General features: G+C 41.5%; 1 protein-coding gene across 1 annotated transcript in view; it reads right to left on the reverse strand.

The window, feature by feature from the left end:
• Positions 1-6770, reverse strand: part of ARHGEF38 (Rho guanine nucleotide exchange factor 38) — a 58523-nt gene extending 51753 nt beyond the window's left edge. The window contains exon 1 of the mRNA XM_006119314.5: positions 6078-6770. Coding sequence (XP_006119376.1) covers positions 6078-6279 — 202 coding nt within the window. The 5' untranslated portion in view covers positions 6280-6770. The remainder of the gene's footprint in view (positions 1-6077) is intronic.
• Between the last annotated feature and the right edge of the window lie 6868 nt (positions 6771-13638).

Here is a 13638-nt window from a genome sequence, read left to right on the forward strand (position 1 = left end):
TCTTCTGCTGCAAAAAAAACAGCAGTATAGACATAGCCAAAGGAAGTGTAGCTTGTTTCAACAGCCCTTTGGAACCTCAGTCATGGGTTCCATTTTGCCAGGTGCTGTACAAACATAGAGGTGGTTCCCCAAAGAGGTTACATCAGTGTACAGGCAGTCCCCGGGTTACGTACAAGATAGGGACTGTAGGTTTGTTCTTAAGTTGAATTTGTATGTAAGTCGGAACTGGTACATATTGTAGGGGAAACTCTAGCCAAACATTTCTCCAGAGCTCAGTTTTATTCTCCCACACCTCACTTCCCTCAGTCCTTTATTCTCAAGCTGAGGTGTCTGCTGAGAAAAGCTGCTCCGCGTCTCCCTGGTCTGCTGGGGGGTCCGCTAGCTTCGCATCTCCCTGGTCTGCTGGGGGGAAGCAGCTAGTGCAGGGTTGCCTCACCCCGTTTGTAAGTAGGGATCCAATGTAAGTCGGATCCATGTAACCAGGGGACTGCTTGTAACTCCAATTACTTCCCCAGAGTTGCTCTAGATTTACAATGGGGCAAGTAAAAGCAGACTTATGCTCACTGAATAGAAATTTTAGTATGGAAGGACAAGTGGACTTATTGCTGTAAATGAGCTCAGGAGAATGGCTATATTTACAAAGTGCATCTCCTGCACTAACTATGCAAATGTTTACTCCTAATTGTATATTAATTCAACCCAGAAACCAGTTGCGACACATTTTTCAGTGCTATAAGAAATTAGCTCTGCATATATTTAATATCCATGAAGAGTTCAAAGAATATAAGAGAACTGGGGAGACATATATGGGCTTTCAATGAGGAGCTACAGAGGAAGAGGTTTGGAAAAGCTGTCAGCAGATAGGAAGAAGTGACATGGTTTTCAGTGAGGATTAGGACAAAGAAAAAGGCTTGGGGACGGACTGTTATCTGATTTCTTGTAAAATCAAATGGTAGCAGCAGTCCAAGAACACTGCAAACAGTGTTTTGACATTAGAGGTGATCAACATGCCCCTAAAGTGACAAGTCAAAAATGATGGTATTAATACTAGATAGACTTCCAACAAGAAGATTTTTCAAAAATATGTATTGTCTTAAAGTTAAATACTACAAAGCCCTAAATTAGATACTTTCTAAAAACCACCTTTTCCATAATCCCTCAGATAATAAGTTATCTCCTTATAAAGTGAACAAACATAACATAAGCAATCTATTCAACTTATTTTGTGTGTTCCTCCCTCAATGCCTAATGGCATTTCTCTGTCATATCTTAAGGTATGCTTACAATACAGCAGCACAGCTGTAGCACTGTAGTTAATGGAAGTAATCCATCTTTCTGAAAGGGAGTATCTAGGTCAATGGAAGAATCCTTTTTGACCTGACAATATCAACACAAGGAGTTAGGTCAACCTGTGTCACACACGGTGAATTTTTTTTCACAGCCCTGAACATAGCTAGATCAATCTAATTCTAAGTGTAGACCTGACTTTGCCTAAGCCCTGATCTTGCAGATACTTATGCATGTGAGTACTGACACAGACACTGAATTTGAGTTACTTAGATACAAGCGTTTCCAGGATGGAGGCCTTAGATTAGTTTAAGCCCTGCTATGATGCAATACAGAAATTATTACAAAGATAACAATGGCTTTCACTGCTGCTGGTCTCGGTTTTATACGAAAGATCAAACTTTATTAGTAGGGAGACTAACAATTTGTTTTTAAAATTGACAAACTAACAATTACTGTTTATTTGATTTTTAAGGACAATAGTAATGTCCTCACTTACTGAGTCTAAAGCAAATTACATTACTTGCAAGGGACTGGAAGTCAGACGTCCTAAGACACCTCTAAGACACTTCTAAGAATCCGATCAATGTTTCTAAATAAATAATAAGTATTAATGAATTATCTTCATGATGTCCACATATTACCCCCACCCTACCAGGGGAGAACTGCAGTATACAGAAATGATATAGCCAAGAAGTCTGTAGCTAGCAGATCCGGGAACCAAACACAGATCCCCTGAATTCCAACCAAGTTCCTTTTTAGTTTGGTTTTTCCACTGACTGAGGTACATCAGTAGGTGCCTATGTTTATACACTTGTAAAACGGGGCTAATAGTACCTAGATAACTACCTTACAGAAAAACTTAAAAAACAAGCAATAGTCTTGCCGCACCTTAAAGACTAACAAAAATGTAGATGGTATCATGAGCTTTCATGGACACAACCCACTTCTTCAAATGAATGGAGTTTTGCCTTACAGAAGACATTGAAAAAACTTAAAAAATAACAAATAGACTTGTATACTGTCCTAATACTCCTGTCATCTGAAGATGTGGGTTGTGCCCACAAAAACTCATGATACCATCAACATGTTTTGTTAGTCTTTAAGGTGCTATTAGTCTATTTGTTGTTTTTTAAGTTTTTCCTGTTACAGACTAACTCAAACAAAAAATAGGACTATGTAGCACTTTAAAGACTAACAAGATGGTTAATTAGGTGATGAGCTTTCGTGGGCCAGACCCACTTCCTCAGATCAAAAACTCAGACTAACTCAGCTACCCCTCTGAAGCTTTTGAGAAGACATTGAGAAAGTTGACTGATGTCTGTAATGCATTATGAAATTGAAGACTGAAATGATGCTATTGAAGTGCAAAATGGTCAGCTTTTCTCCAATGGAATAGCTTTTTAAAATGAATGAAACATTAAGCACTCACACTAGATAAGTGCATTACTGGATGTTTCTGGTATAATCATTATTTAACATTTCCATAGCTATGTTGCTAATTAAGTAGTTACCTTTTAAAGAGAAAAGTACTGACAATGGGAAATTCACACACTACCTAACCCTGTTGCTTCAGTATCTGGAGTCACAAAACTAACTGTGCCCCCCTGGTTATCTCTGAAAAAGATGAACATTTAGATTCCATACAAAAGGCAAAATATAATGGAAAGCCAGGGGAGGCCCTGAATCTTTAAGATCTGTGGATTTTTCTTGTCTGCAATTCTGCTCATATAAATTGCACCCATTGTTACTTTGTGTGCCTAACAACATTTCTACATGTTTTATTAGTCTTTAAAGTGCTACCTTACTACAGGAATTTGTTATTTTTTAAGTTTAACATTTCGAAAGTAAAGGTGCCTGTGAAAGGGCTGGGATTTCAACAGCACAGTGATAGTATGGGTTATAGCTGCTCTCATCAAGCCATGTCTCTGTCAGAAAAGAATAGCAAGGGTACAACTGCTGTAACACCTTAGGGTACATCTACACTGCAGGGAAAAGTCAAATTAAGATATGCAACGTCAGCTATGTAAACTACGTAGTTGAAGTTGAAGTAGCTTAATGTGGCTTTCGGCGCTGTCTACACAACAGGAAGTCGAAGGAAGAACACTTTTCCTTCGATGTCACTTACTCCTCGTGAAATGAGAGTTACAGGAGTTGGAGTAAGAAGTCCCTCATCTCAACATTATTTTGAAATAATGGCTTGCTGTGTAGATGCAGACTTTGTTATTTCAAAATAACGTCAGTTATTCCGAAATAACACTGCTGTGTAGATGTACCCTATGTGCTCATAGACCAAGCCACAGTGAAAGGGCTGCATCTATCCATATTGCTACCATCACTCAGTGATGGTGTGTGTTCAGCAATGGTTAAAAACTCCTTCCATTGACGTAGGCTGTGTCTATACTATGCAGTTATTGCTTTATAGCTAGGTCAACCTAAGTTTTAGGTGTAGACCAGGCAAAAGCCCGATTTTGCACTAGTATAGTACACTGACATTAGGGGCTCGTCTACACTGGCCCCTTTTCCGGAAGGGGCATGTAAATTTCACCAGTCGTCGTAAGGAAATCCGCGGGGGATTTAAATATGCCCCGCGGCATTTAAATAAAAATGTCCGCCGCTCTTTTCCGGCTTTTTTAAAAGCCGGAAAAAAGCGGCGGACATTTTTATTTAAATGCCGCGGGGGATATTTAAATCCCCCGCGGATTTCCCTACGACGACTGGTGAAATTTACATGCCCCTTCCGGAAAAGGGGCCAGTGTAGACGTAGCCTAGGGGTTTTATATGTTGTTGCATAGCCAAAATGTTCACAAATTTTCCTAATATAAACAGGGCTGACTGAAATACCATTGTAGACTAGATCTTTCATATTTGAAGTCTTCTCAACAGGGACTGAGGTAATTGGAGAAGAGTAGCTGCTTTCCATTGTTGCCTACCCTTATCTAGTCAGAGTATGTGGCCCAATCTGTCAAGTTAGCATCTTTCACTTGAACTAAACTTTCTTAAGTTGGCCCCACCAAAAATGCTAGTTTAAAGAGCATTTGATAATAGGTAATTAACTATCAGGTCAGTAAATCTGTAGATCGTATTTTTATTCACAAGCTTGACTAGCTCTGCAGATTTTTCCCCCCACAAATAAATGCTGAATTATCTCTGCTAAAGATCTGGTTAGTGTAAATTTGCAGGGCCCTTTCCAAACTGGTCACAGACATACAGTTCATTTTGCTTTCAAGAATGACAATTCACTAGAAGAGGACTATAGTTCTGAAAAACAGTAACCCATCTTCTCTCACTTTTTGCACTCCTGCTTAAATTCGACACTTTACACTTAGGTTTAAACAAAGACATAAATTATCTTACCCATTACAAAGATAGCTTCCCCAATTATCACCTCTAATATCATTAGCTCACAGATATTTACCTCCCCCCCCCCCATCTCCCTTCTGTTCTGAAATTTGATTTGTCCTTTTCATATGTGTTCATTTGTTTTAATTGTATCCTTTGGTATATATGGTTGTGACAATTTTCTTCCACTATTTGATCTGAGGAAGTGGGTGTGGCCCACGAAAGCTCATCACCTAATAAACCATCTTGTTAGACTTTAAAGTGTTACATAGTCCTGTTTTTTGTTCCAGCTATACCAGACTAATACTGCTACATTCCTATCACTTTTTTGCACTCCATATTTCCATGACTTCCTCACTCCTGTATAAGAGACTCAGGCCTAATATGTGTGAAAGGAAGGAACAGCACTTTCAATAAAGATTACTATAAAGTATTCTGGTATATGCTAATAGTTAACTTCCCTATTTCTTTTGGCAAAACAATGAGGTTAGATTTTCCCACTTTATGATATAATTATATTATTACTGGTTTCTCAAAATATTGAGCTGTAGGTAACTCAAATTCCAAGGTGGTTTTTTTTCACTAAGTAGCTGCTAATCAATGAATAATAAATTTCTCCTTAAAGTTGGTATTGCTTAGAACACTGGGAGAGGAAAAAATTAATCTAAAGCTCTTCACAGTTTTTATTACATCAGAATAGGTAGTATTTTAATCACTGAAAGGGAATGCCACCATCAAACCTGTTGACTGCATACTTTGTTTCAGTGTATATCCCTCTGGCTTTATATAAAACATTTATGAAATTTTAAAAGTTTCTTCCTAATGTCATGAATAATTCATGAATAAAAATAAAATTAAAATTAAAAAAGGTAATGAATTTGAAAAGTCACTGTAAATTTATAATTGGAATCAGAGTTACCATTAAAGGTTTATGGATGGATATACCTGAAATTCAGACGTGCAATCTAGATAACAGATGATCAGGAAAATGTTTCTTTAAATTTTTGTCAAGTTTTAACTTAAACAAAAATATCCCTTGCCACCTCTATTAGTTTCACTTAGTGTGAATCCCATTCCACAGAAAAAATATCAATTCCTGCGGAGGCATGTTTTCAAAATCCAGAAGAATTGCTATGTCATATGGCTAATATGCAGAGGAGCATTTCAGTGCTGTGTATATTTTGTACATGGGCTTTAAAAAGCTGTGCATCATATGAATCCCATTTGGAATCTTGTGCAAGTGCTATAGTTTATAGCTCTAAAACCAGCCAGGAAGGATTACCATAGTGTGTATAGGGAGGAGGGGGGAATTGCCACTTAAATGTCAAGCTCTTTAAGACAGGGCCCCCTGGCTTGTTCTTTATTTAAGAGTGCCTGGCACAATGGGGTCCTGGTTTGTGATAAGGCTGCAATACAAATGATAAATAAGTAGATTTTTTTCCTGTTACCTTGTAATTTCTGGCTGTATTCTGTCCTGTCGGATTGGCTCCTCCTCAAAGTGCCAGAGTTACCCTGGTCCACAGAAACACTGTTCTCAACAACGGTATCTGTCTTCCTTCTCTCCAACATGTACAGTCTGTGTTTCAAGAAGGTCAAATTCTTCCTCTTGGCTCCCATACCTTCTTTCCCAGGGGATTCTTTGGTTTCCATTTTCAGCAGAGACAGCTTCCCCCCCTTGCCCACCGCCTTGGGAGAATAAGTCGATTCTTAGGGAGCTGAGTTTAAGTGCCTGTTTCCCAAGGAGAAGCTGCCTGTTCCTATCAGCTCACCTGACTATACCTGCACAAGTTCACTTGTCCCCTGGCTCAGGCTGCCTGCCACCTCTGCAGCCTCGCAGGGCTCCACCCCTATGAAGTCATCCTCGGCTGCCCTGGGAGCCTGACTGGGGAACCAGCCACCTGTTACCTGAGAGACCGGCAGCTTGGAGTCGGGCAGAGCCGCGCTAGGAGCGGCCCCGGGTGTGTGCTGCCGGGCCATGGGCCCCTGCTGGACACCGGTGTGTACGCCCCTGACTGTCTAGGGGTCCAAATCGCCATCTGCATAGCAACAGCCCGGAATGAGTCTCCCCTCCCCCCCACACACTTCCTGGGGCCGTGCCTGCCTGCGCGGAGCGATTGGCACCTGAGGGGCGGAGGGGGGAGCCTGTATTGTTATGCGGGCAGGCTCGCTCGGGTTTCCCATCCATTCGGAGTGGAGGTGAGGCCGTTTGCAAAGGCTGCCCTGGAGGCTGTCCCCGGTCCGTGTGCATGCGACAGTAACTTAGTGCACCGGGGCTTGGTCACGCCCAGGGCTTTTCCTTTCCACAGCCAAGAGACCTCGTTCCTCCTCATCGCCCACTCAACTCCTTTCCCCTCCAGCGGGGCTAGAGGGCAGAGACACAGTCTCTCTTACGGTGGTCGACAGACCCCGGGGGAAAGAATGCGTCTAGCATTTCTAAAGGGCTCCAGACCTCCGTTTGGAAATAGTGTAGGGGTCTGCATATAAAAAAAAGGTTGAACACCACTGGGACAGAACAGGAAAGTAAACAGAATGCATGTTTTGGGAGGGAGTTTCCAAACGGGTAATGCAAAAATGATCTGGGGTGGGACACTGAATGCACCTGAGGGCTTGCCTAGATTAAGGAAACTGACGTGTTTCACACTGGAATGGTGTGGCTATGTCAGGGGATCGCACAGGTTACACCTCTGTTACACCCCTGAGCTAAATAAGTCCTAAGGCAACCAGGAGAAGAGTAACATGGAACATGACAAGGGAGCCAAGAAAAATGAAGTGCCAGGAAGGGCGAGAAGAAGGGACAGAGGAAGAAGGGGAAAGATATACAAAGAACTGTACTCCTAATTATTCCTTCCTGGTATCTTCAACTTTGAGATTGTTGGATAAAAAGCATTAGGTTGAAGTCTTTAGTCTGGCACCCTCAGGACCTGACCTCAGTGCTGAACCAGAGAATTTGCTGAACCACGGGAATAAAAGAACATAAGAATAGCCATACTGGGTAAGACCAAAGGTCTATCTAGCCCAGTATCCTGTGTTCCAACAGTGGCCAATACCAGATGCCCCAGAGGGAGTGAATAGAACAGGGAATCAATCATCAAGTGATCTCTCTCTTGTCATCCATTTCTAGCCTCTGACAAACAGAGGCTAGGGTCATCATTCCTACTCAACCTGGCTAATAGACATTGATGGACCTAGCCTACATGAATTTATCTCATTCTTTTTTGAATCCCCTTTAAGTCTTGGTCTTCACAACATCCTCTGGCAAAGAGTTCCACAGGTTAACTGTGCGCCGAGTGAAGAAAAACTTCCTTTTGTTTGTTTTAATCCTGCTACCTATTAATTTCCTTTGGTGTCCCCTAGTTCTTATATCTTTTTAATCTCTCTTCACATCAGACCTGTTCCAAATCCCTAATAATTTTTGGGAACATTTTCTGAACCTTTTCCAATGCTAACGTATCTTTGTTGAGATGAGGCAACCACATCTGTATGCAGTATTCAAGATGTGGGCGTACCATGGTTTTATATAGAGGCAATAAGATATTATCTGTCTTATTGTCTATCTCTTTTTTAATGATTCCTAACATTCTGTTTGCTTTTGTGACTGCCGCTGCACATTGACTGGATGTTTTCAGAGAACTAGCCACAATGACCTCTAAGATCTCTCTCTTGCGTAGTTATAGCTAAACTAGTCCTCATCGTTTTGTGTGTATAATTGGGATAATTTTTTCCAATGTGCATTACTTTACATTTATTAACATTGAATTTCATTTGCCATTTTGTTGCCCAATCACTTAGTTTCAATAGATCTTTTTGAAGCTCTTTACAGTCTGCTTTGGTCTTAACTATTTTGAGCAGTTTAGTATCATCTGCAAATTTGACCATCTCACTGTTTACCCATTTCTCCAGATGAATAGGTTGAATGGGATTGGTTCCAATACGGATCCTTGGGGACCCCACTAGTTACGTCTCTCCATTTTGAAACTTACCATTTATTCCTACCCTTTGTTTCCTGTCTTTTAACCAACTATCAGTCCATTAGAGGACCTTCCCTCTTATCCTGCGACAATTTATTTTACTTAAGGGCCTTTAGTGAGGTACTTTGTCAAAGGCTTTCTGAAAATCTAAGTATACTATAGCCACTGGATCCCCCTTGTCCACATGTTTGTTGACCCCCTCAAAGAACTCCAGGTGTATGTCTAGACTGCATCCCTCTGTCGGCAGAGGGATGCAGATTAGGCATGTTGACATTGCAGATTAGGCAGGTTGACATTAGGCAGGTTGAAGCGGGGATTTAAATATCTCACACTTAATTTGCATAAAATGGCAAAAGAGGCAATCTAGAGGGGGACCTGTCGAGAAAGAAAGCCTTTTTCGACAGATCCTGCAAACCTCCTTTCAGGAGGCATAAGGGATCTGTTGAAAAAAGTCTTTCTTTCTCGACAGATCCCCTTCTAGACTGCCTCTTTTTGCTGACAAAGTGCTGAGTCGGCAAAAACGGCAGCCATTTTTATGCAAATTAAGTGCGGGATATTTAAATCCCCGCTTCATTTGCAATGTCGACCTGCCTAATATGCATTACTCTGCCAACAGAGGGATGCAGGCTAGACATATCCTAGTAGACTAGTTAGGCATGATTTCCCTTTACAGAAACCATGATGACTTTTCCCCCAACAATTATGTTCATTTGGCTCACAAAAGCTCATCACCTAATAAACCATCTTGTTAGTCTTTAAAGTGCTGCATAGTCCTGTCTTTTGTTTCAGCAAGACCAGACTAACACGGCTACATCTCTATTACTATTTATGTTCATCTATGTGTCTGACAATTTTATTCTTTACTATAATTTCAGCTTATTTGCCTGATACTGACGTTAGACCAGTCTGTAATTGCCAGGTCAATATGGTCTAGCAGTATTACCAACACTGCTACTGGCCTCTTAAATGACACATTTAGCAGTAAATTAAAGCTAAATAGCAGCACAGAACACTGAGAGTCAAGACTGGTGGCTGTAAACAAACTTTATGGAGCCACAGAAAACTTGGCCACATGTATGATAAGTGGACATCCAGCTAACTTAAATCATGCTGGACCATGGATATTGCCAGACTGGAGAGTGCTGGATTAGAGAGGTTCAACCTGTACAGCAGATTCCTGGTTGCACTGACTTCAGAAGTCATCTCTGTAAGAGGTTATAATGGTATTTTTAACATTGGCATGTATCCAGTCTGAGAGGGTCTAATTAACAAAGATAAGACCACCACCAACTGGTAACCAATCTGCACTAGGACCTTGTCTACCCTAGGAACCCAACTCTACCACTTGGTGGTAAGCAATGGATGCAGTGGCACTGATGCTGTGGCAGAAGGTTTCATCCTCACAACGAGATAGAGTGTAGCATGTAGGACCCATGTTATCAAGTCTGCATTTAACACTGTTGTATCTGAGCACCTTCCAGCAGTCCATACTGCCTAAAGCTTTATCACTTCAGCTGACATTGTGAAGGACTACAGAGAAACAGCAAAAAGAAGAGGCAGTTCTCCTGCCTCATTTCAACATTTATTTCCCCTCAAATGCTGCAGTCTGTGAAGCAGCAGGAGACCATTGTCCTTGGATAATTGTTCTTATTCTGTTGACTTTGCCTCTTAATTAATGCTCCCACTTTCTTCCAAGTAGTGAATGGAAAAGATTACTACGAAACTATCAGTTTGTTAGTAAATGCAGCAGTTTGTTAGTGCTGCACAAAATGCCCACCCCTAACACCTAATAGAAAAATAAAGCAGTTAAAGGTTTACTGTGAAGAGTTTGTTTTCCCCAAGAGCACATGGTAAGACATTTCCATTACATTTTGAATTGTTCTAAATACCTCTCCTATCAGTATGTTAATACTAGCTCCTTAAAGGTGACAACTGCTTTGGATGCACTGGTTAGAAAAGTATGAAGGCAGCAGATATGTCCTGGTGATAGCACTGTGATAAATGGCAGCGCCTTAAGGATCTCATCAGTGAACAATAGATAAAGGTGGTGGTGCTAACTGGCCAATTCTTTTAATTTGATGCTTTATGAACTTTCACTGTCATGGTTGTCAGGGCCCATGACTTCTATCAGTTTCGTGTGGTTTTATTATATTTTAAAATAATGAATGTTGGAGGGAGAGATTATTTTGCAAGTTTGCAGGTAGGTATGGCAGTAAACAGTGGAACAAACTTTATTAAATCTTGGGGCTTCATCAGAGACTCGGTCTAACCCACGATTAACATAATAAAGTTTAGTCAGCTGTTGCTACCTATCCAGATGCAAAAATATTTTCCCCACTTCCCAAAAATCATTCTCTAGAGTAAAAGTGTCTTCCCTTAGCAAGTAGAATAGCGATAGAAATGTAGCCGTGTTAGTCTGGTGTAGCTGAAACAAAATACAGAACTATGTAGCACTTTAAAGACTAACAAGATGGTTTATTAGGTGATGAGTCTCATCACCTAATAAACCATCTTGTTAGCCTTTAAAGTGCTACATAGTCCTGTGTTTTGTTCCCTTAGCAAGGATGCTATGTCAGGGACACTGGTTGCATGATACAGTTTGCTGCATTATTTGTCGTGATGGCTTAAGGATCCATACAACACAGCATTATGTTTGATCAAACCCTTCTGAAATATCCACATATAAAACAGCTTTCTGGGACTCCTGAAGTACCTGCTGCATGCTGTCTAGTACTGTTATTGGGGGAAAAAAGTGCGGGGTGTTTTTAGGTAATTTCTCAACTCAGAGGCATTGCACGCTGTGGGTTGAAGTTAAGGATTGTCTGGCTCCCTGTCCATGTTGCAAACAAGCCATTGTAGATTGTCCTCGTTCAGCCAGCCATGAGCCAAAGGACAGGCCTAGCCTTAGGGCAAGGTGAGCAAGACAGTTGATTACCTTGGGCTGCACACCTTCAGGGCTCTGCTCTGCCCGGCACATGCCTGTCCGCCTGCTCGTTCGCTGCCCTGGCTTGGAGCCTCATGGCACAGCCAACCACAGCATGCCACCTTGGGCCTCACGAACTCCTTGACAGGGCCTGCCAAAGGACTTCATCACAGGGGCTTCCACAGCTGGTAGAACACAGTGCCTGGTAAAAACAGAAGTCCTGTGCGACTGTCAGATTGGAGGCTGGGGAATGTAAGAACAAGGCACCACCCTGTAAACGACTCCTTTAATCTTCAGTAGTTTACATGGTTTGCAATACAATTTACACAAAACATTACCAGAACTCTGTGAACTACTTGAGCTTAGCTGCTAATCACAATGCATGATAAAACTAAAGAAATAACTCAAACTTTAGAAATTATTCCTGTTTCATTCCAACCTTAAGAACAATTAGTGAATGGATTATAGTAAATTGTAAACAAATGACATGTTTTCTTTAATTAGGGTGAAATCTGACTAATTCCCCCCCACCCACACATATTTTCTTCACATAATTGTTAGAAAATTGGGCTCTATGTTGGAATTGATGTTTGCATTATTTACAAATAATCTGTGCTACTGCTACTTAAGAGACAGAACAGGTGCTGATCTCAACATGGAAAATATTGGCATTGTGTTCCCAAGCAACAGTATTAGGTTATAGTTGTGTGGTCAAGGCTAATCTTTAGCTGGATCCACAGCCATAAATGAACCAAAAGCACCATCAAGACTCTGATAGCCACTAAGTAAGCAAATGGTTATTTGTTTTTGTGACTCCTCACAGCTGTTACATGTTTTTTTTTAAATAAATAACTAAAAATAATGTATTTGGACTTTTGTGCATTGATATAAAATAATGGGCCTACTCATTATTTTAATTACCACTTTTTAATGTCAATGGATTTACATATGTTTAAAGCTGTAGTAATGAGGTCGTGAAGAAGGTCCACCATTTTCAATTTTATTACTGAAACTGAACCATCTAAACCATGGACTATTTTAATTTAATCAAGGTTAAGGGACAAATTGTTCCATTACACCAGGACAACCTCCCTTATGTTAACACAGTTACAATGGCTTAAAGGGATCACCATGGAGAAATATTCCTTTCCATTGAACTTGAATGCCCAGTGTGGGAGGGCAAATAATAAAGTGTGTGGTTTCCATCAGTAGTCCCAATATTATTCAGAAGTCCCAGCCATGCAAATCTATCAGTAACCCCTTAGCATTGCTAAAATGTATGAGTCAGGCCAGCAGCACTCTCTTGATAGGTGTGCACATCAAATTGGTAAGATGCAGGTCTTGACTATGTTACCACAGGCTGTTGACCTAAATTATTCAATTTCAGCTACATGAATAACTTAGCTGAAGTTGATGTACTTAGGTCTGCTTACCACAGTATCTTCACAGTGGTAAATCAACAACTGACGCTCTCCCATTGACTCCATCTACTGTTCTCATTTTGATGGAGTACCAGAGTCAATGAGAGAGTGCTCAGGAGTTGATTTATTGGGTCTAGACAGAAGTAACTGCTTGATTTTCTCTTCCTCCTCTTTCAGTAGCCACACAGCAGTTCTGTTGTTAGATGTCTTAATTCATCCAAAGCTCTTTGGCTATGTGACTGCCAACACATGTAGAGCACCCCATTGTTGTATCAATGATTGTCAAAGTCATGCCGCTTGTGATGGGGCTAGCGAGCCCCGCACTCTCGACAGCGCTGTCCCGGCACTATGGGGAAAACAGGCAGAGCGTCAGCCTGGTGCAGGCGGTTGACATCACCCGCCGGAGTGACGGGGGGATGCCATCGCCTGCCCGGTGCAGGAGAATGATGTCACCCGCTGAAGCGGCGGTGGGTGGCTCAAAAGGGTCCAGAAGGACGCAAGATGGGGGGGGGGGGAGCTAGGAGCACAACCCCAAAGAAGAGGACCGGCGAGACAACCTGGGGACTTGGGAGCAAAAGACGCCAGAAGCACAGCCAGATGGAGGGCAGTATCCCGTGAATGTACATCAGCACCAGGAGACAGGTAGCAAGTGGCCCAGGGCAGGGTCGTGAAGCCCATGGGCTGGTGAGTTTAGGGG

Source organism: Pelodiscus sinensis, chromosome 4 (genome assembly GCF_052426305.1).
Source record: "Pelodiscus sinensis isolate ZL-2025 chromosome 4, ASM5242630v1, whole genome shotgun sequence".
NCBI lineage: Eukaryota > Metazoa > Chordata > Testudines > Trionychidae > Pelodiscus > Pelodiscus sinensis.